Genomic DNA, 24,719 nt, shown 5'->3' with positions numbered 1-24,719 from the left:
AAGCGTGTGGCTGCATCTTTGTTGTGGTGGAGGAACAACGATTTTTGGGGTGGGTACAGGAAGGCCCTGTGGCAAAGGAGGCAGAGAGCAGCTGGGTGCAGGTTACCTGTGCACAGTGATGGTTGTGGCCATGGCACTGTGTGCTGAGTGGGGGTTATCCTGCTGTCACAGTGATGGTTGTGCCCATGGCACTGTGTGCTGAGTGTGGGATATCCCTGCTCTCTCTCACAGCAATGGTTGTGTCCATGGCACTGTGTGCTGTGTGGGATATCCCTGCTCTCTCTCACAGCGATGGTTGTGCCCATGGCACTGTGGAACAGCTGTGCTGAGTGTGGGTTATCCTGCTCTCTGTCACAGCGATGGTTGTGCCCATGGCACTGTGGAACAGCTGTGCTGAGTGTGGGTTATCCTGCTCTCTCTCACAGCGATGGTTGTGCCCATGGCACTGTGGAACAGCTGTGCTGAGTGTGGACACTGAGGAAACACTGTGTGGGGAGGGGAATCTCTGTGCGTGTGTGTTAAGGGAACCTGCGAGTCTCTGTGTGCCACAGTGAGAGGGGAGCTTCTCTGTGTGTGTCTGAGTGTGTATGTGTGATGGAACCCGCTATGTGTGTGTGTGTGTGTGTACGAGGGAAGCCTGAGTGTGTAGGTGGATGCAAGAGAGACAGAGAGAGAGGAGAACCGGTGCGTTTTCAGGGGAGCTGGTGCGTGTGAGTGAGAGAGCCGCGCTATGAGGGGAGAGCCGGGGCGTGTGAGAACACCCGGGGCGTGAGTGTGAGTAGGACCGGTGTGTGTGAGAACATCCGTTGTGTGTGAGTAGCACCTGGTGTGTGTGTGAGTAGGACCCGGTGTGTGTGTTGTGTGAGAACACCCGGTGCGTGTGAGACCACCCGGTGTCTGTGGGCGTAAGTCAGACCCGGTGTGTGTGAGCGGGACCCGGTGTGTGTGTGTGAGCGGCACCCGGGGGGGTGTGTGAGCGGGACCCGGGGGGTGTGTGAGCGGCACCCGGGGGGTGTGTGAGAGGGACCCGGTGTGTGTGTGTGTGAGCGGGACCCGGTGTGTGTGTGTGTGAGCGGCACCCGGGGGGGTGTGTGTGAGCGGCACCCAGGGGGGGTGTGTGAGCGGCACCCGGGGGGTGTGTGAGCGGGACCCGGTGTGTGTGTGAGCAGCACCAGCAGCTCCGTGCGGGCGGGGGCACTGACGAGCCGCAGCAGGTGCCACCGCCCCTCCCGGAGCCCGCCCGGCGCTGCCCGGCGGGGGCGGCCCCGCGCCCGCTCCGCCCCGGCCGGGGGCTCGCCGAGCCGCGGGCGGAGCAGCCGGCGAGGGCTCGGGATCCGGATCCTCCTCCGCTCCGACGTCAGGCGCGGAGGGGAGGCAGCGCCCAGCGCCGCCGCCGCTGCCAGAGGCTCGGCGGCCGCCGGACGGGGCGGACGTCGGGGCGGTGACTCCCGGCGGGGGTGGGGAGGAGCGCGATGGCCGACGTGTTCCCGGGCTCCGAGCCCGCCGCCGACCCGGAGGCTGCGCGGCGCTTCGCTCGCAAGGGCGCCCTGAGGCAGAAGAACGTGCACGAGGTGAAGGAGCACAAATTCATCGCGCGGTTCTTCAAGCAGCCCACCTTCTGCAGCCACTGCACCGACTTCATCTGGTGAGAGCCCGCCCGTCCCCCCCGCGCCGCCGCCGCCGCCCGGGCCCGCTCGGCTGGAGGGGATTCCCTGCCGCTGGCACTCTCGGCGCCGTGCCCAGCTCCGGGGAGCCGCCGTGCCTTCCTCCTGCCTCTCCTTCCCCTCCTTGCCTTCCCTTACCTTCCCTGCCTCCCTTTCCACTCCCTCCCTCCCTTTGCTCCCACTCGCCGCTTTCCCGGGCCAGCCGCTCCCCGGTGGCCGCGCAGGTGACCCCGCCGGGGTGACCCCTCTGTGTCCCCTCGCTGTCCCCGGCGCTATCGCACCCCTCTCCCGGCGCGTTGTCTGCGGTTCTCGGGGGGCCCCGGCCCGAGTCTGGGCGCTCCCGGAGCGGGGGGAGCCCCCAAACTTGCCGGTGCTCCATCCAGGAGGGGTTTGCGGAGAGCAGCGTGGTCTGGAGACCCGTGCTGGGGCCATCGCTTCCCAAACCGTGCAGATCTGTGTTTCCTCACCCCTGTGCCGGTCTCGGGTCTTCGCGGTGGGACGGGGGCGGCCGTGGCACACTGGGGTTGCATTGGGTGGCACAACCTGGGTCTGCCAGCTCTGAGTCCTTGTCTGTGCCTGCCCGGTGCCCTCCCCCAGCAGAGGCCGGGAAGGCACCGCTGCTCCGCTCCACGCCGAGGAAAGGGAGCGGTGGGGTTTGAGCGAGAAGGGTTCCTGCTCGAGAGGGCAGAAAAACTCCCTACCAGCACCCTCGTTGCTGAGCAGGAAGGGAAGCAGAGCAGCCCTTTGGGTCCGCGCAGGCCGGGCCGGCAGGAGCGGAGGGAGCGCCGGGAGCGCGGAACCTGCTCGGGATTCCCCTCCTGCCCCTCGGTGGGGCTGAGCCCCAGCCGTGCTCCGAGTGTTTGCACTGCAGGGCTGGGAACTGCAAACGAGAGCTGTGATTTATTTTGGCCGAAGTTGTGAAAGACCTAGAGGGTCTGCACCCGGCTGGCTCTGTGTCCGTGGCTCGCTTCTTGCTCTTTTCATATATATTTTTATGTTGTATTTCTAATGTATTTTTGTATCTGGACGCGGACCTTTGCCTTGTTCCGTCAGTTTTCCTGCTGAAGCAAAGACTGTGCTTGCTCCAGGAATGATTGAAACACATTTGTAGAGTAAGGCAGGAAAACTGAGATGACAGACTGCAGAAGAAGCAAGTCAGCTTTCTGAGTTTGGTTTTTCTTTTTCTTCTTCTTTTTTTTTTTTAATTCTTTTTTTTCTTAGTTGCAAAAAACCTGCGGAGTTCGGTATCGGAAAAGTGAGAGAGACCTTCAGAAACTGCTTCAAAGTTAATCTAAAGCAGCCTGAATTGGGAGGTGTGAAAAGCCGCTGCAGGGTTATTGCCGAAGTGTGTTTGTGCGCATAAATAGCGCAATTAGAAAACAAAGAGGAGTTCTGTGGTGAATGACAGGGTAGATTTGGAAGGGAAAGGGTATCCCGCGGCTGACAGGTGGCAAGGGTGGCGATGCTATTCTCTTGTCTTGCTTAGCGAGTCTGAGGAACCTCTTTAGCATTCATTAGAAGAGCATCTGACAGCTCGAAAACTTGTTTCGCTTCCTAATTTGAAGATGGGCCACTCTTGAATAACCATCACACACCCCATAGAAAATGCTTCATCTATTTCCAGAATGACTTGTGTCAAACAGCCTTTCAATGAACTATGTCAGTGGACTTTTTCCCCATATTGCATTCCATGAGATAATATTTTTACCAAAATAGTTTAGGGCCTCCTTATCCTCTCAAGGAATTTTCACCCCTCTGGTTTGTTTCTGCATTATTGATATTTTTTAAAAGACTTTTTACTTAAAATACAATGTAACTGCTCCGGGCTGCAGCTCTGTGTGAATTCAGCTCCAGCACCGAGGGGTGGCCGTGCTTCTGGGGTAGATAATTCAGGAATACTCTTTACAAATAAGTCTGTTTGAAAAGATAAAAATAAAAACTCTCTGAAGTCTGTTTCATGTTCTCAGTCCTGCCATCAGCTTTCCTGCCATTGCATTTCCACATTTCCAGTACAGGCTTCTGAGTTTTGTGAAGAGGAGAGATAACAGCATCAGAGTGACAGTGTGGGCACGTGTGCTGCCAAGTAAACAAATAATTTGAGATTTCTCCTGCTTTTCTTAGCTTAGGTTTGCTTACAGGTAGAGTTTTGTGCATAGAAATGTACTCTGAGCTGTGCAATTTCAGCTTCCACCTGAAGCAACAGTGCAGGGAATGTTTTGTCTCTTCTCCACAGAAATAAATAAATAAGTGGAGAAATCCTGTCTAGACTTCTTTAAAAAACCGCTTCCACAAAGTTGATAATTAAACCCCATGCTGTTAATTGCACACAGCTTCTCCAGCTCCTGGTGTTTGTCTAAGTGTGAGCAGCTCCAGCTCTGCAGTTGAAAAACATTCTGCAAAGAGGGGGAAAAAGGCAGGGAAATGTTTATGGGGAGGAGACTCCAAACGGTTGTTTTTGTGGAAAGAGGATGTTGGATGCTTAAAGATAAATAAATAAATAAAGCCAACAGCAGTGGCATTTGCCAGAGGTGTGATAAGTGTTGCACCTCTGCATCCCATGGCCACTGAATTCATGAAGTGTTACAGACTCATCAGTGGGATTTTATGGAAATGGAGCAAGGAGGCTGGACAAATAATCAATAAGAAAATCATGGGCCTGTCTTCTCATTTACATGGAAACAAGCAGAGCCTTTATCCTGCTTTCCATGCTGGAGTCGAGCTGAGGCCGATCCCATCCGTGTGTACTCCAAAAACCTGGATGAAAACCCAAGGCTGGTTTGTTTTATGCTCCTTTGCTGCAACTTGGAATATTTTCTGTTGCTGTTCAGTATACATGTGGCATTAAATGAGCTGAAATATTATGCAGTAATCACAGATGATGGTAATTGTGATCCAAAATAGCCTGTAAAATAATAATAATAAAAAAATTGTTGCCAGAAGCTGAAATTACAGAGCTGGTGACAGCTATTGTTCTCTGCTTTGAAATGGGTGGGCTGCTCTGGGTTGTGTATTTGAAAATCTGTTGCTGGCGAAGCAAAACCTGAAGTAATTTAATATGGAGCTATTTTTGTGTTTTTATAGATCTTTTGAGTGGAAATTGTAACTAAACATACTAAGACAGGTTGTTTTTTTCTTCTTTGTGCAGGGGATTTGGGAAACAAGGATTCCAGTGCCAAGGTAAGACACAACTGCTTTGTTGGCACACACATGATGTTGTTGCACCTCATTTTGAAGGTACCCCAAACTTGCCTGCAGCAAGGGGGGAAACAAGCCTGGAAAAACTAAGCAAGCATCTTTGCCAATGAAAATTCTAAAAAAAAGACAATTGTTCAGTTAAATAATTACTGATTTTTATATCATATACGTTGAACAATCAACTAGTTGTTCGTGCTGTAGTAACATAAAAAGTTGGTGAGTTGGTTTTTTTTTAAAATCTCATCAGGGTGAATGTCATACAATCTGCATGAGTCTAACTTTTCCTGAGAGTAATCTGTGCAATTTAGCTGTTGCAGAGACCATTTTTCACATCAGAAGCTCTTGTCTGTGTGGGCGTTTTGGAAAATGGATTCACTTTTTAGTCATATGGCTCCTTTTCATAACCCAGACTCCCTGGTTTTCATTTCCCTCCACTGCATGTTTAGGAGGACCTTTGGCTTGAACTGCAAATAAGGACAAGCAGCATTTTTCTGTCTTATGTAATACTCAATTACCAAAAAAAAAAAAATCCACCTGTACAAAATCACTGATTTAATAAAATCTCCTAACCTTGAGGGATTGAAAGCTGTTGCAGTGTAAGGTAACTGTATGTGCTGTGCTCTCACAGTCTCCATTTCTGCCAAATTCTTATCATTATTTACCATTTAATCATAAAATAACCACACCCAACTATTGCAGTCTTTTTCAATTTATCATATGTTTACTTAATTAGGATGAGGCTTTTTGTTGTCCCTTTCCCTTCCCTGTTTCACCTGGGCCTGCTCATTGTGTGCTCATTATCCAGCCTTTTCCTTCTTTCTTCATGGCATTTTTAAAGGCTATTTGCTGTTGCCTTAGAGCCTGTTGGACTATCCTGAGAGCTGCTTTTACTTAATGAACTTGTGCATTCTGTGGTATTATTGTGAAAGTTGATGTGAGCTGATAGTGCTTGGAACTCAAGCTCTGAGAAAGTGGATGTGGAAGGCCGATGCCTTTGAAAGATGTTGCAATAAACTGTTTTTCTTTCTGCAAGTGGAGACTTGCAGACACACAGCTGATGAAAGCATTACATGCCTGAGTGAGGTAACCACGGGGCTTGTATACAACTTCCTCTGGGCCCCAGCATGTTCAGGTTAAATTTGGTGGCTGTTCTCTAATTTTTTTGCCCCTGTGGCATCCAGAGCTGCGGGTCAGGCTGTGCTCAGTCCCTGATGGGATGGCATTTCCTCACTCCCACTCAGGAAAGCTCAGTTGCTTCCTGGTTCAGGAATGGTTTAGAGGTTCCTTGGAGGTTTCCATTGGGATACAGAGAATAATTGGGCTGCATTTAACTGGGACAGTTGTCCTGCTGAGCCTTTGCAGTTTGCACAGTGCTGGAGCTCTCCTGTCTCCCACTCGTGGCTCGGAGTGGGGGGGATCTGAGCCTGGCAGGTCATGTCCAGCATTTGGCTCCTGTGGCTGGAATTCCTTCCAGGATCATAATTCAAATTAGCAAGGAATCATTTTTACTGATTAGGACTAACCTTTATGAAGCAAAAATTCTGAGTTAAGTCTTATTTTCCCTGCAAACACCATCCAGGAGCACAATGGAGAGTGAATGCTGTAGAGCAGCTCAATTTATCTTTAAATGTCTCAGAAGTGATACTTTTTAGGAATCTAAATATGTTCAAACCTGACTTTTGTCTGAATCAGAGCAAGATTCTTCAGTCTGTCTTTGGACACTGTTGTATTCTGTGTTCTTAAACAGTGAAAATCTCTAAGAAATACTCAAATTTGACCCTGTTTGCAGCAAGCTGTTGGTGGTGCACTAAGAACTTGAAGTTGTGGGAGTTTTAACCACCATTCATGAAATTCTACTGTGATCACAATCAAAGAGTTCATCCTCTTGGGATAATAGCCTTGAAAAATAAGACTCCCATGATAAAGTTAAGCTGCTGAATCAATTCTTTTCAGTTACAATTTTTGAAGTTTCTGTCTGAACAGTCACCTGCTAAAGCTGGAAAGACAAATTAGGGATCAAAATTAGTGAGAAGATGAAGAATTAAAAAAAAGAGGATGTGAAACAGGAGGATGGGCTGCAGAAACCCCCCTAGTTTCTATAATGAAGTGTCTGCCTTTACAGAAAGGGGTGACAAAGAAGAAGGAAATGGAATTTTCAGGATGACATGAAGGAGAGCAAAGAGTATTACAGTGACAGCTCTTAGCAGAACTGGAGTCCTTGGTCCATCACTGTTTCCATTATAAGCAGCTTTTTACACTCTGTTTTCAAGAGACTTGTAAAATCTCCCACTTGATGTCAGCAGGATTCAGAGCTGGTGGTTTTATGAGTTCCAAAGTAGTTTGAAATTCCTCTGGCCTTTTGATGAGAAAGGGAAGGGTAAAGACCCAGTGAAGTCACACCTAAAACTCAAATATGTTTCTCCTCTAAGAAACTGAAGTCATTCTGTGAGTATTTGTGTTCGAATTCTTTAATTCAACAAAAGTTCTGACAGTTTTCAGGCAGCATTAAATGTTGCAGCAAATATAGCACGTTTTTCTATATTTTTTAAACTTCCATTGAAAAGTGTCACCCAAAATACAGTTCTGGTTTTATTTTTAAGAGATGCCCTAAAAAGGAAGATTTTATATAAGTTAAAATGTAACACTGTGTTGAAATGATGTGATTTTGGAGCACCTTTGGGACATGTTTTCAATCGTATGTGATCATTTTGGGTCTGGATTTTGGTTTCTGCTGTTGTGTTCAGCCTCAGCATTGCATAAAGACAATTAAACGAGTTCTTTGGAAGTGAAGAAAATTAATATTTATCCCATTAAAACGTTTGCAGGAAGTTTTTTTTCCGCCTCCTTATTTTTATAGGCTCCCTATGAATTTGCAGAAGACAAAAAATTAAATTTTGCTGTTGCTTTAACGCCCTGAACGTGGCAGAAGGTCAGGGTGCAATTACATTATTGCCACACAAATGCTCAGCAAGAGACAGGCCCCATCCTGAGCAGCTTGTCCTCCTTAATGTGTGTGTTTTATTTTCATGTGGCTGCTCCTGTGCCAGCAGAGCGATGCCCAGAGTGGGTGCTGAGGTTACAGGAGGAGTTGGGGTGAGTTATTTCCTGGGGAGGAGGCAGAACTCTGCAGGAAATCAGTTTCTTGGAGAGGGGGTTTGGGATCATAAAGTAGCAGCAGGAAATGTCTGACTTTGGGAACGTGTGAATTTGCAAGTGAACTTGGGAGAGTTCAGCTGGATTCACTTTCTCCCAGGGATGGGATGCAGGAGGGATTTCCTGCCTGGAGGGGCTGCCCAGGGGAGTTTGGAGTCCCATCCCTGGAGGGGTCCAAGGAACGCCTGGATGTGGCTCTCAGTGCTCTGGGCTGGGGGACAAGGCTGGACTGGATGATCCTGGGGGGTCTTTTCCAGCCTCTGTGATAGTTTTATTGCCTCTATCATATTTTTATTGTGATATTTTAATTTTTTTTGTGATATTTTAATTTTTATTGTGATATTTTAATTTTTATTGCGATATTTTAATTTTTATTGCGATATTTTAATTTTTATTGCGATATTTTAATTTTTATTGCGATATTTTAATTTTTATTGCGATATTTTAATTTTTATTGCGATATTTTAATTTTTATTGCGATATTTTAATTTTTATTGCGATATTTTAATTTTTATTGCGATATTTTAATTTTTATTGCGATATTTTAATTTTTATTGCGGTATTTTAATTTTTATTGCGATATTTTAATTTTTATTGCGATATTTTAATTTTTATTGCGATTTTTTATTGCGATATTTTATTTTTATTGCGATTTTTTATTGCGATTTTTTATTTTTATTGCGATTTTTTATTGCGATTTTTTATTTTTATTGCGATTTTTTATTGCGATTTTTTATTTTTATTGCGATTTTTTATTGCGATTTTTTATTTTTATTGCGATTTTTTATTGCGATTTTTTATTTTTATTGCGATTTTTTATTGCGATTTTTATTTTTATTGCGATTTTTTATTGCGATTTTTATTTTTATTGCGATTTTTTATTGCGATTTTTTATTTTTATTGCGATTTTTTATTGCGATTTTTTATTTTTATTGCGATTTTTTATTTTTATTGCGATTTTTTATTTTTATTGCGATTTTTTATTTTTATTGCGATTTTTTATTTTTATTGCGATTTTTTATTTTTATTGCGATTTTTTATTGCGATTTTTTATTGCGATTTTTTATTGCGATTTTTTATTGCGATTTTTTATTGCAATTTTTTTTGCGATACTTTAGTCTTTGTTGTGATACTTTTATTTTTGTTGTGATACTTTTATTTTTATCGTGATACTTTTTCTTGTGATACTTTTATTTTTATCGTGATACTTTTTCTTGTGATACTTTTTCTTGTGATACTTTTTCTTGTGATACTTTTTCTTGTGATACTTTTTCTTGTGATACTTTTTCTTGTGATACTTTTTCTTGTGATACTTTTTCTTGTGATACTTTTTCTTGTGATACTTTTTCTTGTGATACTTTTTCTTGTGATACTTTTTCTTGTGATATTTTTGTCTTTGTTGTGATACTTTAATTTTCATTGTTACTAGGGAGCATTTTGCTGTTTGATATTTATTGTTGATTTACAGAAACACAAACCCCTCTAAAATGCTGTGCTTTTGAGAGGGGGGTTCTGGTCCTGCTGCTTTGTGTTGGTGTCTCTGGGGCAGTGAGAACACCATGGCAGGATTATTGCAGGGAGTTTTGTTTTCTCCAGCAACGCTGGAAGCTCCTCTGTGATGGGCACCTGGAAAATACTGCAAGAAGAATGTGAGAAATAGAGTAATTTAAACCTTTTGCAACCTCCACACTATGAGAGTTCCTCTTTTAAGAAGGCAGACTTTAAATTAATCAAGCAATTAAGTTACATTTTGGCTTCATCATCTTTTGATGCTGGGGGTAACCCATGGTCTTCTCTCCATTTGCTTTCTGGTGAGCAGAACTCAGCAAACAGAGGCTCACTAAGATGTGAAGAATGACTCTTGTAGAACATGTATTTATGTATGTTTAGTGGTTATTTTAGCACTGAATGCTCAGCAAATTCCTCAGGGCAAAAGTAGTTACAGTAATAGAAATGTGATCAACTCCCGTTCCTGATTAGGGGCCTGTTGTTAATTCTCTGCTAAATGGTTAAAAAGGGTGGTTATTAGCAGGGAGTTTTCCCTCCCTTCCATGCTTCCCTGAAGTGCAATATTCTGCTCTAGTTCAGCTTGGAAATACATTTGGCTTCAGGGTAAAATAAGGAGCTAAGGAAAAGTTTCACATTTGTTTCCTCATTTGCATAAATAAAAATTAGAGAAGTCAATTACAGCAGATCATTTTGTTTTGCCAACCTGTGCAGCTGCTGCTCTTCCCACTGGTTCTTCCTGTATTGCCTGAACTTATTTTCTGACCGTTTTTCTGGGAATGTTGAATTCTACCCTACGTGGCTGTGCCATGCTGGGTGTGCTTCCCAACACTGCTGGGCTGAGGCATCCCTGGGAATTCCTTCCCTAAGGATGGAAATGGGGGGATTTGATGAGTTTTCCTGTACCAATAATGCAACATTGGCACATCAGGCCAGCACTTCATTTCCTCTGCTTTGTTTGTCTTTATCCCCCAGTTCTTGACCTTTCTTCTGCAACAGAAAGACCAAACAACCCACTGATGCCACCTTTTCTTTAAAGCATGTTTGATATTTGAAATAATTGAAAATGATGTATTAAAGGTCTCTGTAGAGATACTAATTTTTAATGCTGTGTGGACAGTCTGAACATTAAAAATGAAAACTCTGACCACCCCCAACCTGGTTGACTTGCAAGCACCTCCTCAGTGCTGATGTAACATATTTATAGTGGAAGCAGCACAATTTATTCTCTTTTGTGGATGGATCAGGGCTTGGTTCTTGGTTTTCCATCCTCATAGCTCTATTTTCCCCCACCAACATCTTGTTCATTATACAGTCTTTGTTTTCCTTCGTAGCAAAAAAAAAAAAAAAAGAAGAAAACAAAAAACCAAACACAAACAAAAAACCCAGAAAAACACTAAGAAAAAAATTATCTCATTGCTGTGTTGCTTCTCACAAAAATAATTTCTGCCTTCCTTACTTGGAAATGTTATTGCCAAAGTGTGGACAAGATGCAAAGCAAGTTCCCCTCTCGATGCCAGAACTGCTTCTCTGGTCTCATTATCATTTTTGTGGTAAGATGTTTGAACAATGTGGGTGTTTTCCTTTGTGCTCTTTATATTTGTTAGTCATGTGCTACAGTTTACATTAACTAATGTTTCTGTAAGCCTGAGATTGAGGAGTTCAATCCCTGGAGGGCTGTGACTGCTGGGGGTGACTGTGTAGCTTAAAAGGCAGCCTGAAATCTGCTGAAATGGGAGCTTAGAAAAATACATTAACCAGGCAACTGCTTGGGGTGTCTTTTCCTGGGGATAACTTGGAGGTATCTCTTCAAACATGGAACCCCCAGAGCAAAAAACAGAGACACCCCTCCAAAATTTATTTACCTTCTGTAATAACTGTCAAGTTTTCTTTTTAATTTTTGCTAAGAAAATAGCCCTTATTCAGAAAAAAAAGGTAATTTTTACCTAGAGTTGCAGCAATTGCCTCTTACTGTTCTTTGTCTTCGATTAAAAGACTTAATATGAAGCTGTTAATATATTACACAGCCATTAGTATTGTATTCATTGCAAGAATTTGCATATATGTAAATGAAGGTTGTGCTTTGCCTCTGGGAGGTGCAATTTGTTCTGGAGCAAAACTTTAGGAAGTTTGTGTTCATGGAAATTCCATGTTTTTATGGCTCCAAACGATCCTTAAAATGGTGATGTGATTGAAGATTGGTGGGAACTGCAAGAAACCTTTTCAAACCTCAAATCTACAAGAATAAGTTGTTTAGAATTTGGGTTCTGTGTGCTTGAGTTTCCAAACCACCAATACTGTACCACGAGGGTGTCTATTTAGTTTTATGTTAAAAAATGATTAGTGATTCAAAAAAGTGGGTCAGATACTGCCCTTCCTTGTTTTACTGTTAAATGTGGGAAAAGTGTGTGTTCTAAAGTACAGACTGAAGACAGAAATTCTCCTTTCGAGGAGTGTTGAAGGTTATTTTCAATGTAACTCTCTCTCCAAAGCCCAGATATTTCACTCTTCCTTTTCCTTTAAAATTAACAGCATTTTTAACTTCTTTGGAATTTGTGCTAAACGTGGTATTTTAGCTCCTTAGTAAACAAACCATTAATCATGTGTGAGAATGAGCTGGAATAATAGTTTATCTTCTTCTTTCAACTTCTAGTCTGTGTGGGTTTATTATTTTGGTTTTTACTCACCAGGAAATCAGCCAAGCCAGAATCCACTTCAAAGTGTTCTTGCTCTCAAGAAATTGGCCTTTAATATTAAAAAAAAGGTGTATTTTTCTCTTCTGGCCGAGAGTGCAGAAATAAGATTTATCTTTTGGGAAGTCATTGTGTTCAGCAGTGTTTGATTGGGTTGATTTGAAGTTTCTTTGTTCCTTAACTGTTGGGGTTCATCTGCATTCTTATTGCTTTCCCTGCAGATGAGGTGAAACCAACCTTAGGAAAGTGCAAAAAACATCCTCCTCACCCCCCTTTGCTCACTCAGGTGTCTGTGCAGGGTTGTTTTTCCTGCTCCTCCATCACCCTGCCTTGTTCCCTTGGCACCCTCTGCTTCCCTGGGCAAAGGGTTACCTGCTGCCCCTTCTCTCCCCTGCACTGGTTTCCTATTTTTGCTCACAGGTTTTGATGCCCAGGGAGTTTCTGTGTGCTGGAGGTGCCACCCTGCTGGGTGCTGGCAGGTTCTGGGCAGCTCCAGCTCCTCCTGGTCCAGAATTGTATAAAATGAAAAGATTCCAACCTCACCATTCCCTGTTGGTCTCATATAAAACATTAAAAAAGAGCCCTGTCACAATAAACACAGACTAAGCACCAGAGTTCATTATAAGGGTGTATATCCCTGTTTTTTCATATGTTCCAGGTTGGCTGATTGAATTTGTCATGTGCCATGAAATTAGTCAGATTTTGGACAGCTCCTACCTTGTTTGCTAACTTTTCCTTGAAATGAATAAAATTTGGGAGCACTCCAAGTATGTCAGTTTTATATCTTCCTTTCTTGTCATAAGCTTTTAAAAAAATACATCTGTTGGATGTATTTTTATAAAATGGAACTTCTGTGTTAATACAAGTGGGTAGAAAGCAACAGGTAAGGCTCCTCTGGCTGGGTATTTTTCAGTTCTCTGTGTATGTGCAAAAGAAAGGGGGAAAACATTATTTTATTTATACTTATTTCAATATTGCTCAGAATTTCTTTTGTTGTTATTGAGAGATCCTTTAAAACACAGTGAAGGCTCAGTGAGCCTTTATTATCCCAGTTTATCAGTGGGAAAAAGTGGTATATTTTCTCATGGTGCTTTATTTCTTTTTGCTCATAGAATCATGGGATGGTTTGGGTAGGAAGGGACCTTAAAGCTCTTCTTGTTCCACCCCCTGCCATGGGCAGGGACACCTCCCACCAGCCCAGCTTGCTCTAACCTGGCCTTGGGCACTTCCAGGGATGGGGCATCCACAGTTTCTCTGGGCACCTGTGCCAGGGCCTGCCCACCCTCCCAGCTGGGAATTCCTTCCCAATATCCATTGTAACCCTCCTCTCTGTCAGCTGGAGCCATTCCCGTTGTCCTGTCACTCCAAGCTATTTTCAATAGCTTCTCCTCATCTTCCTCGTTGGCTCCTTCAGGCCCTGGAAGGCTACAATGAGGTCACCCTGAAGCCTTCTCTTCTGCAGGGTGAACAATCCCAGTTCTCTCAGCCTTCCTTCACAGCAGAGCTGCTCCATCCTCCAGTCATCTCAGTGCTCACCTCTAATCCTGCTCCAACAGGGCCGTGTCCTCCCTTTGCTGGGCCCCATTATTGGCTTGGCTAAGTCTGACCCACATGGAGGTACAAACCCTGGAGGTTCTGTAGTGTGTGGAATCAAAGCGGGGTTGGATTAAGGGTTGGACTTGATGATCTCAGAGGTCTCTTCCAACCCAACTGATTCTATGAATGTTCTCTCCCTGTGCCCCAATATCCCTGCCTGGCTGAGAGAAGGAGCCTTGGAAAGCTGCAGTTTGAGGTGCAGGGGGTGGGCACGTTCTGTCCCTTCTCCCCGGAGCTGCCTCGTTTCCTGGTGCATCCCACAGTTGTTATGCCAACTGCACAGCAGGCTCAGCCCTGCAGGATTCACATCCTGCTGCTCTCTGTGCTCTTCCCACTTGTTCCCCTGAGCAGCAGTTCAGAGGGGTTTGTTCTGCCTTAGGTGTGCCTGGTGAGTGTGCAGAGCTGCTGCCTGCCCTTGTTTTCATACATGGAAAAGGCAGCAATGCTGATTGCTGAGATCTCTGCACAAACCCGACTCTTGGCAGCTTCCTGCTGCTGTGTAATGAGGAACAGCATAGCTGTCAAGTTTGTATGAACTTCTGATCATCTCATTAAGCTTCAGCTTCTTTCAACCCTCTGCAAAACGAGAATTATGTTGTGTATTATTAAACCTGCTACAAGCCCAGGCGTCACTTCCATTTAGAGTATAAATACATCATTTTATAAATATATAAGGCAGGAATTTTATTCAATGCTGCATCATTTCATGGCAGAAAATGTTTTGCATAATTTCTGTGCTGAAGGCAAGGTCTGTAGTTTCAGGGGTTCTCCTGAGAGTCCCTCCAACAGGATGTCCCTGGAAGGTTGGGGCAGAAACAACAGAGCCTGGCTTGGACACTTTGCTCAACGTGCCTTGTCCTGCTCCAGGTTTCTCTTAGAATAGAAAAAGTAATAAGAACCCTGTAAAGTATTTGATGATAGAGCTGTTTGGGCAGAGGGAGGACAAACCTTTGCCACCATTGCATCCCTGTCCTGGTTTCTGTAGCTCTTTGCCTCTGAATTCCTTTGTTTCCCACCTCAGCCTTCCCTGTCCCAGTGTGGTGGTGTTGTCCATATTCACAACCAGGAGCAGCAACTACAGCCCCAGTTTCCAAACAACCCAGTCACCATAATGGGCATATAAAGGCTCAAGACTCTTTATTGCTCCTGTCATCTCAAGTGCTTTTGAGTGGTGATTACAGAGCAATAAAGTGTGGGGGGTTGGTCCACGTGACTGACGGTGACAGAGAAGGTATTGAGTGAGCAAACCCATTCATGCAAGGCCTTGAATTTATGGCCATGACATAACTTTGAGGTATTGATTATTTAAGTAAACGTGTAGCTTAAGATTGATGAAGGGAATAAAAGACTTCATAGATCATTAATGTATTTTGGAGGTCTAATTGGCTTTAGGCAGGGCTTTGCAACAGGCTTTCTGCAAGAAGCATTGATAAATATGCTCAGCAAATTTTAATGAAGTCCTCAACACTATCCATGAAGCTTATTTTGTAATTTAAATCAATACATTAGAAAGAGTCCTAATTGTTGAACTTACTGTAGAATTAAATTTTTAATAAATCTTCCTTGGATATTATTCATCTCATGCAAATATTGACCTTTGAATTTTTGAATTCTTAGTGTTGCCTGTGTTTTATTGAGCCTCACTTTGAAGGGATGAGGGGATGTGTGTGTGTCATCTTTAAGCTTTTGTAGTAACAATTAAAAGGGCAGTGTCAGACATTGGATCATTTGACATTTAACATGGCAAAATAAGAAGGAAATCAGTGATAAAATCAGAAGGGTTAATTTTAGAACCCTCAAATTTGAAGTGCAGAGAGCAGAAACCAGGCTGGCCAGCAGGGAGCATTACTGATGTCTTCCCAGAACTTGCAGAACAGTTTGTACCAGTTCTGCAGTCAGGGGTTCTCTTTGTAAGGGATTTGTTCGTGTTGAGCTAATAAATGTTCTTCAGATTTTAAAGCCTGGAGCTGCTTTGTGTGACTGGCTCAGGATCAAGCCCAGTGGGCACTCACCTATCACATTGTTCTGTATGGACCAGCTATGGGGATCTGACCTTAATCTGGAGTTAATAGCAGAGGCTTATTTTTATTTGCAGTCAGAGACCCTCCAAAGAACTGAAGCCTCACATTATGCAGGATTCTGCATTAACATTTGTGAAGAGCTGCCCTTGATACAGAGGGTTTAGTAACAGAGAGACACCAGATGTGCTGATATGGCCACATATTATCCTCTCACTTTCCAGGTGTATTTTTTGAAGTGGGAATTATTTGCTTGAGCTCAGTATTGAAATTTCAATTTGATAGTGTGAAGTTTTCCATAAAAATACCGTGTCACGTAATGAGCTGATGTCATTTAAATGCTGCTTGTCAGGACTGTTGGTGGGACAGGGCTGAGAACACCACCTGAAATGTTCTCTGGATGCAAAATATACCTCAGGAGGAGAAAGTGGCCAGCTTGGGAACTGTGCAAAACAATTTCTAGGTGCAAACATACCTTGTAGCAGTATTTAAAAAGCACTAGTGAGCAGATGCACCCTTTGGTTCCCAGGGAATGGCTCCATCCCCTGTGTATGTAACACACAAATACACCATGGGAAATAATTGCTGTGGTCTCACCATGATCTGCAGTGCTGACCTGGAAGGAAAAGCCTACAGTGCTATTTATTATCAGCAGAAAGAGTTATGCCAGGCTTAATGATTTATTTTCATCCCCTCCCCTCCTATTATCAATGGAGCAGAAATTACACACTTTAATCTTGTTCTCCTCATGTAGGTCCTTGTCACTGAATCTGTCATTTTCTGCTGTGCTGTTGTGTGTGGAAAGCTCAGGTGATGGCTCTGCAGTGTGTGCTGTGGTGGGAGAAACTGCTCCTTGGGCCAAGTTCTCCCTCTGCTTCCTACTGAGTTCTGGGTGAGGGAGTTGTCCATATGTGGTTACTTGAATTAAAAGGATCACCAAAATCAAATGGGTGATGGGAAAGAGGATGATCTTGCTTGAGAAAATGATCAAGAGGTATTTTCTTTTGTGTTATATGTCACCTTGGTAAGAAAATGCTTAAGTTGTTTTTCATGTTGTGGTTTTGGTTTTTTTTTTCTCCTTCCCCTATTACATCATATTTTGAAAAAATAGAGCCCTTAATTCAAGCTCTTATCATATGGGCAAGTTATTTATCTCCAGGTTGAGGGTTAAAACCAGAGTATTTTATTCTTCTGTGGTGTCTCTTTGTGCAGTGAGAGATTCGTGCTGACCTGATGGTGAGACACAGGGTAACAGATGCCATCTTTGGATCAACCAGCTACAGCCTTTGTGTTAACCAGTCATCAGGAAATATCACTGAATTACTGGAGTACAAAATGCATCTGCTGAAAATATGTTTGAGCCTTTTGTGAAGTAGGATGGGAAAAACATGCTGAGGCTGGGGAGTGGCTTTGGAAACAGCTGTGCCCATGAGAGTGAGCTCTGCTCAGAAACCCAGGGAGACCCAGGTGGGGCTGTGTGGCTTCTCTCCAGCTGCTTGGGGTCTCTCTGAGTGCTGCATAAATGGATTCTGGAGTCTGGGCTGTCTCTCAGTTGGAACCTGCCCCGTGCAGGTTGTGGGCAGCACCCTGGGGGGGTGTGTGGCTTTACAGCAGCTACGACTTGCGGGGTTGAGTTGCTTGGAATTCCTGCTTTAGTCTCGTCTTGGCTCAGCACGTTGCATCCTGAGTTTTGCAGGAATGCTCTTCTGATCCCTGCATTCCAGAGGGAAGCACTCAGCTGCAAACCCACCCCTTAACATTTGCTCAGTGCTCAACTTTGATATTTTATTCATTTGCTCTAATGGCAGAACCCACGTTGCCCTGAGGGTGCTTTGCCAGGCCAAGCTCTGCTTTCAGAAACTGATGTCCTGCTGTGTTTTACAGCATCCTGTCCTACTTCTGGAGCTGCCTGTGGTGTGGCCCTGACCCAGAGCTCACCTGGTCCCTCCTCACATCCCTCCCTGCAGGAGCACCTCAGGCCTCACTTCCCTGTCCTTCCCAGCTCTGGGGCAATTCCAGCCCCAGAACTTGGCCTGTGGCACTTGAACTGGAGCCCTGAATGAAGATGATGAGTTCTGGATTACTTGCTCACACAGGGGAAAACATCAGTTTCTTTCAGCACTCTTGATGTGTGGAAGCATTCCAAAATTTCAGGCTGAAAATAGAAAAAAAATAATCTTCCTGCTCATGCATATTTTGGACTTTGGTTTTAGGAGAGGTAGAACACTGGTTATTATTTAACACGTGTAGTATCTGCACAAGAGTTCTAAAATTAGTCAGGTTTAAAATGATTTGAAATGTGAATTGCTTTCAACTAGAGTTGTGATATGGAAACTTCTCTCTGTGGATCTTCTTTTTTAAGGTATTCCATGTGACCAGTTTCCACAAAACTTCTGTTCAACAATGTGAAGTGTCCAAACTTGCTCAGATTCAAACCAGCTGTGTCCAGCATGTGTTGATGGGACACTCCAGGCTTGCTGTAGACTAATGCACTCTACCAATGTGTTATTTAAAATTCTGTGGCTCCAGATTAATTTGATAAAAGAACCATCTTTGTAAAGATGATGTTTTATTTTAGGGTAAAAAAAAAAATTCTGCAGGGCTGCTCTCTGAGAAGCTGCCAAGATCTCTGGTAACACACCTTGTTATTTAGAGATTACTGCTGTGTTCAAAGGCAGAAATTCAGCAGCAATCCAGACGTCCTGGCTTTGCTGATTAACCTGTCTGCAAACCCCTGGGCCATCTCTCCACACATGGGCTTGCAGATCATAACATGCTTATGGTACTCAAACTGTGCCTGGTTTCCTGGATGTTGTTCTTGGGCAGTAACACTCTGCATTTCTGTCCTTGATTTAAGGCTCTCCAAAACATTAGGAGTGGAATTGCACTGAGTCTCATTTGTATGTTAGACTGGTATTGTCTCCACCTGTAAAACAGGGATATTCAGCAGTGCTTTGGTCATAAAACTGTGACAGGATCAAGGGAATGAGATCAGTGTGAGACAGGACTTGCTTTGTTTTGTTTTTCATCACTGTGATACAGAGCCTTGTGCAAAGACATATTTATGCTTCACGAGATCCTGGTCCTAAGGAGTGTGAATATCAAAGGGATGAGTCAGAGTAGGAACAGAACCTGCAATTCCAAGCAGTGAGACAATGATCTGTCTGTTGCTTGAGCAGAGCTTGTCCCGTGTTTGCCCTTGCTCTTTATTCTGCAGAACAAGGTGCAAGTTTTTGGCTGCTGGGACGTTGTAGTTTGTCAAGCAGAATATTTTAAGAGGAGGTCATTGCCTGGAAGCAGACTCAGTTAATGTTGCCTTTCACTAAGGAATTACTTCTATGACTTGTTACACCTGGAGAATGAGCTGTGCTTCCTTCTTCTTCCATTTGGTTTTGTGCAGGGGAAGTGTGTTCTCATCTGACCCTCCCCTGCCTTCTGCAGGACACTCCATGACTCAGGGGTTGTTTAGATGAGAACAGAGGGGTGCTGGATGCCTTTCCCAGGGGGTGCTGGATGCCTTTCCCAGGGGCTGCTTGCTCCCAAGTGCTCTGTTGCTCAGCCCATCCCTCCAGCTGGCACCCACTCAGTTGGTGTGAACCACAATCCCCCTGCCCATGCCAGACCTGAGCGTGTCACTGCTCCAGTGTTGTCACTTTATCACTTGCTTGACAGGTGTGAATGTAAGTTCTGATTTCATAGTTCAAAGATTTTATGTATTTAGGAAGTCAGTGCCCTGCTTCATCTGTTTTAGTCCATTATAGGATTTAACTTGGGAAATCCATGCAAGTCTGAGATTTTTTGGGAATTACTGAGGGTACTGATGGTGTCTATGACCGTGGCTTTGTTAAATCCCTGTTTGCAGCTGACAGGGCGTGTGTAAGGGCTGAAGTGGCAAACACATGTTGGGGTTGGAGTGTATTTATACTATATTTCTGCAATTTCAAATCCTCTGTTAAACCCTGGCACTGTTTTGGGTCATGATTAACCCAGTAAAATTCTCTCCAGTCATGCTAACAGAATCTTGTTATCATTGCTGAATTCTGTTCCTGGAGAAGAAATGTTTTAAAAGCTTGTTGCAGATGGTGTTCCATCTTCACAGATAATGAGATTAAAATGTGTGGTGAGGCATCTTAGAAAAAACACAGAGTGGTGTTGGGATAGTGTCACAACCTCTGTGGAAGTGACAGTGGTGCAGTAAATCCATGTCCTGGCCGTTTGGATTCTGCTGGAAACTTGGTACAGCTGCATCTTGAAAGGCCTGGGAAAACTATTTATAGTAACTACTTTGTGCAGAGAGCAACAAATTCAGCACATTATCTCCATCTTTGGGATGTTTCCTTATTTGAAGCTGTTGGAATGGAGATGCACTAAAAGTGCAGGATAGAACAGAGCTGTAAACCTTTTAAGAAGTATCAGCTCTTCCTGACGTGGCTTCTGTCACCCAGAACACCTTTTGCCCTCAATTCGAGCCAGCCTCTTTCTAGTTTAGCAGCTCTGGAGCTGGAGGGAGAGCACAGAACTCATCCTGGAGGTGGGTGCCAGGCTGCTCTGAGCAGGGCACAGAGTTCAGCCTGCAAAGCCTTGGCTCAGCCATCCCAGACAGTTCCTACTCATGGGATGAAACCTGTGTGGGCTCCTTCTCTCCTCTCCCACTCTGGGAGGTGTTTGTGCCCTCACCTGCCCTGAACCTGCTCCATTTGTGCCTGGCAGGAGCTCCTCTGCCCTGAACCCACTGCAGGATAAGAATGGGCTGCCCAGAGAGGGGGTGGATTCCCCATCCCTGGAGGGTTTTAACCTGAGCTTGGCCGTGGCACTGAGTGCCATGATCTGGTAAAGGGACTGGAGTTGGACCAAGGGTTGGACTTGATGATCTCAGAGGGCTTTTCCAACCCAATCCATTCTATGATTTGTGCCTGGCAGGAGCTCCCCTGCCCTGAACCCACCACCAGAGCTGTTCATGTGAGCCCAGAGAGGGAAATGAGGAGCAGAAAGCAGGGAAGAGGGAGCAAGAGGAGCCTTGGCACGGGGTGAGTGCCAGGGCCAGCAGAGCTGGGGCCTGCCTGGGCATCCTCTGGGGTAGCAGGAGGGGTTCCTGCCACGTGGAGCAGGAGGGGCTCCCGTTGGGTGCCACCAGCTGGGTTTACACTCCCGTGTCATCTGTGTTGTCAGAACACTTTGGATGTTACCCTTGGAGAGGGAATGCATTCCAAGAAACTGAAACTTCCTCAGGATGTTGTTTTGCATGGATTTGGAGAAAATCAGTTTTATATTTCAGCACTTTTTTTTCTCTGTTCAGATTTTATCTGAAATGAAGCACTTCCTCCAGTTGTTGTTGAGTCTTTAGGAAGACCAATTTGCAGGTTTTTTCCAGTTATTCCTATTTTGTTATTAGCAACAATTGAAATGTAGTTTGTCTATTTAATTTTATTAAAGCCTCATATGGTAGGATTTCCATCAGAAATGCAGCTGGTAAATGACAGGCTCTTTTGGCTTTTTTTTTTGCATAAACAAAGTATTTTAGAAGTGTATTCTGAAATAATTTTTTAATTCTTTAAGTGCAGCCATTTAATATTGTAATCGGGAATAAATTTATAACAAAATTCTGTATGACCTCCATCTTTTTCCTCACTTTCCTCTCAGATTAATTTTTGTTTATTGCTATCAAATCACACTGAACTGCACCAGTCAGCTGGTGTGGGCTGAAAATAACCCTTCCTCATATATCATGGCATTACAGCCTTTTGGTTATGGATAAGGAAGGGTAACCCTGGGATGTGTCGTGTGGGGAAGGCTGTGCCACTGTTCAGGTGTGTGCTGGTGTAACCTGCCTGGCAGGTGGGTGATGTCTCAGTGCCAGGGCTCTGTGGGCAGCCCTGCTGGGAAGGGCAGTGTCACTGGGCATGGGCAGGGTGGTTCCAAAACACCTCCCAGCAGCAGAAGGTGAATGTGGCACGAGCCAAACCCCAGAGTTATGGATCCCTCCGAGCCCTCCTGGTGGAATGCTGTGATATTATGCCCTGTTTTCCAGCAGAGCTGAGGCTGGCAGAGGCACTGGTGTGTGGGCACCACATTTCCTGCAGGAATTGCAGCTGGCACAGCCCCAGCGGGTCATGCAGGTGGCACTGCCAGCAGAGCTGTGGCACCACAGCCCATGGGACCTGGCTGAGATGCTGAGGAGCTGCTGGGCACACAGACCCTCCCTCTGGGACAGGCTCTGCCAGGGCTGCCTGAACACACCTGGGGTCTGCCAGGGCTGCATCAGAAAACACCCATTTTCAGCAATAATGATGGTGGTTTGAGCACTGTGCCCTCAGCTTTTATACCTTTAGGAATGGGGGAAATCTGAAAAGTGAGTGTTGGACCTACAAGCTGTTTTGTGTCTCATATACCCATACAGTGCTTGGGGAGTGCCACTTTAGGGCCATGCCATCTTCAGCTTGGAAGGAGAATTTCTCAGGTGCCCCACAGCACCTGTGCCAAGGGAAGCATCATGGGTGAAGTGCTGAGACTTGGAACATCTTGTGTAGGAGGATGTGGAGCAATCCACTCCACCTCCCCCAGAAATTAATTACTGCTCCTTAGGAATAATTAACTCAGGGCTGTTGGTACTGCCAGCCTTGTCTTGGTACCAGATAAGCTCCCCTGGGCCTTGGAATGTTGGGGTTTGTGCAGGTAGTTCTGAACAAGCACTGCCTGTTCAGGTCATCTCATTTCTTTCTCATTAGAACTTTCAGTGTACTTTGTTTTCAACCTTTTCATTTTCCCACAAAATTAATCAGTCTTTTAACATCTCTATGAAATAAAATTTCATTCTTCTAAAAATAGCCATAGTGTGCTCACCCCCTTGACTGCATTTTGTTGAGTATTAGGTATCCCTCCTGGATGTTCTATGTGCTTATTTTTAGGGCCTCTATTAATATCTTTAAATATCTGATGTAAGAAGACTTGAGACAGTGTTAAATTGGAAAACTTAATTATTATCTCTGTAGTTTTCACTGTTAAATGTGAGCAGAAATCAATAGCAGTGGTTAATACAGGAAGTTTCAAACAGGAGAAGCTGAAGGATGTGAAACTGAAGTGTGTGACAGCATTTTTGGCATGTAAAAAGCATGACCTGAAACCAGGGGGAGGTTTTGGTGTTTCCAACCACTTCCATTATGCCCCTGTGTCTGGTTTTTGCAGCATTTGGTAATTTGTGTTGGAACAAAATAAGTCACTTTGGTGAAAAAATGACATTGCTGTGGTCTGACTGGTGCAACTGGTCAGGAGATATTGGAGGTATTTTCATTGAGTATCAAAGAAAACTGTTGGACATTTAAAATCCAGCCTGTTGTTTCAGCACTGACGAGTTTCTGTTTGCATCCTGTTCTTTTTTCCCTCTTCACTTACAGAGCTGCCAGTGCCATTTTTATCTCAGAAGTGCTTGTGGGGAGTGACAGTGATCATGTGTTAATTTGAGGACAAATAAGCATCTCCTTGTTTTGAAGTTTAGGATGAAAACTGCTCATCTTCTGGCCACTGGAAGACAGTTGTCCAGGAATAGCTTTCTGAGGGGATTAGCACACCAAGAAACCAAGTGATTTCAGTGTGACCTTCCAAAAAACATTGTCATGGTTGCCAGCAGGAGTGAGGAGCTGGATTCAATTACCCCTGGAGGTCCTTTGCAGTCCTCTGGTCCCAATTAAGCAGGATTTGGCTTTATCCACCTAATAAGTTTATACTGAGATCAAAAGTGCTGATAACATGAGACAGAAAAAATTAATTCAGATTAAAACCCAATTATTATGACATGTAGAAGTTGCTATATTAGTGAAAATATAAATATATGATGCTATGAAGGCTCAAGCAGGAGTGAAAAGGCTCTGTGGTTTTTACCAGTTTTTCCATATTTTGCCTCCTTACAGGCTCTCACTGTGTCAAAATCTGTTTTGGAGGTTTGGGGGTTTTTAATATGATGCATTTCAGTAATCCCCTTGTAATCCCTTGCTAAACTGCTTAGTTTGATGGAGAATGCTGGACATTAGTGGGGAACCAGTTGACCCCTGTGCAATCAGGTCCATTTTGGGCTCTGCTTTCAAAGGATAGACCCTTCCCAGCTGGGGACTGTCCTTGCATTAACCCAACCAACCTCTGAGGAAGGAGGTATGGCCTGGATTAGGCTTCACTTCAGGCCATTAGGAACAATACCAGACAATCTGCATGATTTTGGAATATTTACTCTCTTTTTGTGTGTTCTGCTTCATGGTAAACCTTTCATGTTTATGGAATTTTACTTGGTTGTTGTCCTGTTTTTCTGGAGGAATTGCAGTGGTTATAAAAAGAGTTTCCCAGTCCTGTAGGCAGGTAAAAGCTGCAGATATTTGTCTCCTTGCTGATTGCTTTCGGGGCTTCTGAGCAAGATAAGTACTTTCCTTAATTTGTAGGCCAATTTTGGGCATAAATGTGTCACAAGCTTGTAAAAAACACGTACAGGAGGTGTTGAAAGTCCCTATTTGAAGTCATTTTATACTCATTAGAATACAGCATGCTCCTTAATTCAGCTTTGATGTTTTCTCCTGGCTTTTTTCAGTACTTTCATATGCCAAATAGACCTAAAATGAGCATATCCCTGAGGTATAAAGAAAGGAGTGCTCTCTTTGTTAAATTGTGGATGTGGGGGGAGGGAGGAGAGGGCTTGTTTGAAGGCTTTTATTTGTGCAAAAAATCACAGATAGGATTTAACCAGTTTGTTGGAGCTTTTCCCCTGTAGTTTTATTTGCTCTGTAACTTGTTTCAAGGAGTAGATGTATTTCTTTAAAGAGCTCTGCATTTAGAGATGAGCATCCCCTGCATGCACTAGAGGTGCAATAATAAAACTCTGCAGTTTTTAAGATGCTCAGATGATGAAGTATTTG

At 44.3% G+C, this 24,719-nt stretch overlaps 1 protein-coding gene across 2 annotated transcripts in view; it reads left to right on the top strand.

Annotated features, from left to right (window-relative positions):
- The first annotated feature begins 1,258 nt into the window (after nucleotides 1-1,258).
- The window catches only part of PRKCA (protein kinase C alpha), a 134,368-nt gene continuing 110,907 nt past the window's right edge, over nucleotides 1,259-24,719 (top strand). Inside the window, exons 1-2 of one of the 2 annotated variants that reach the window (XM_071573689.1) lie at nucleotides 1,259-1,645; nucleotides 4,810-4,841. In XM_071573689.1, the coding sequence (XP_071429790.1) occupies nucleotides 1,473-1,645; nucleotides 4,810-4,841 (205 nt within the window). In that variant the 5' untranslated portion in view covers nucleotides 1,259-1,472. The remainder of the gene's footprint in view (nucleotides 1,646-4,809; nucleotides 4,842-24,719) is intronic. The other variant, XM_071573690.1, reaches the window with a different exon arrangement.

The sequence above is a fragment of the Pithys albifrons genome, chromosome 19 (genome assembly GCF_047495875.1).
Source record: "Pithys albifrons albifrons isolate INPA30051 chromosome 19, PitAlb_v1, whole genome shotgun sequence".
NCBI classification, from domain to species: Eukaryota; Metazoa; Chordata; class Aves; order Passeriformes; family Thamnophilidae; genus Pithys; species Pithys albifrons.
This window is presented reverse-complemented; position numbering and strand designations above follow the sequence as displayed.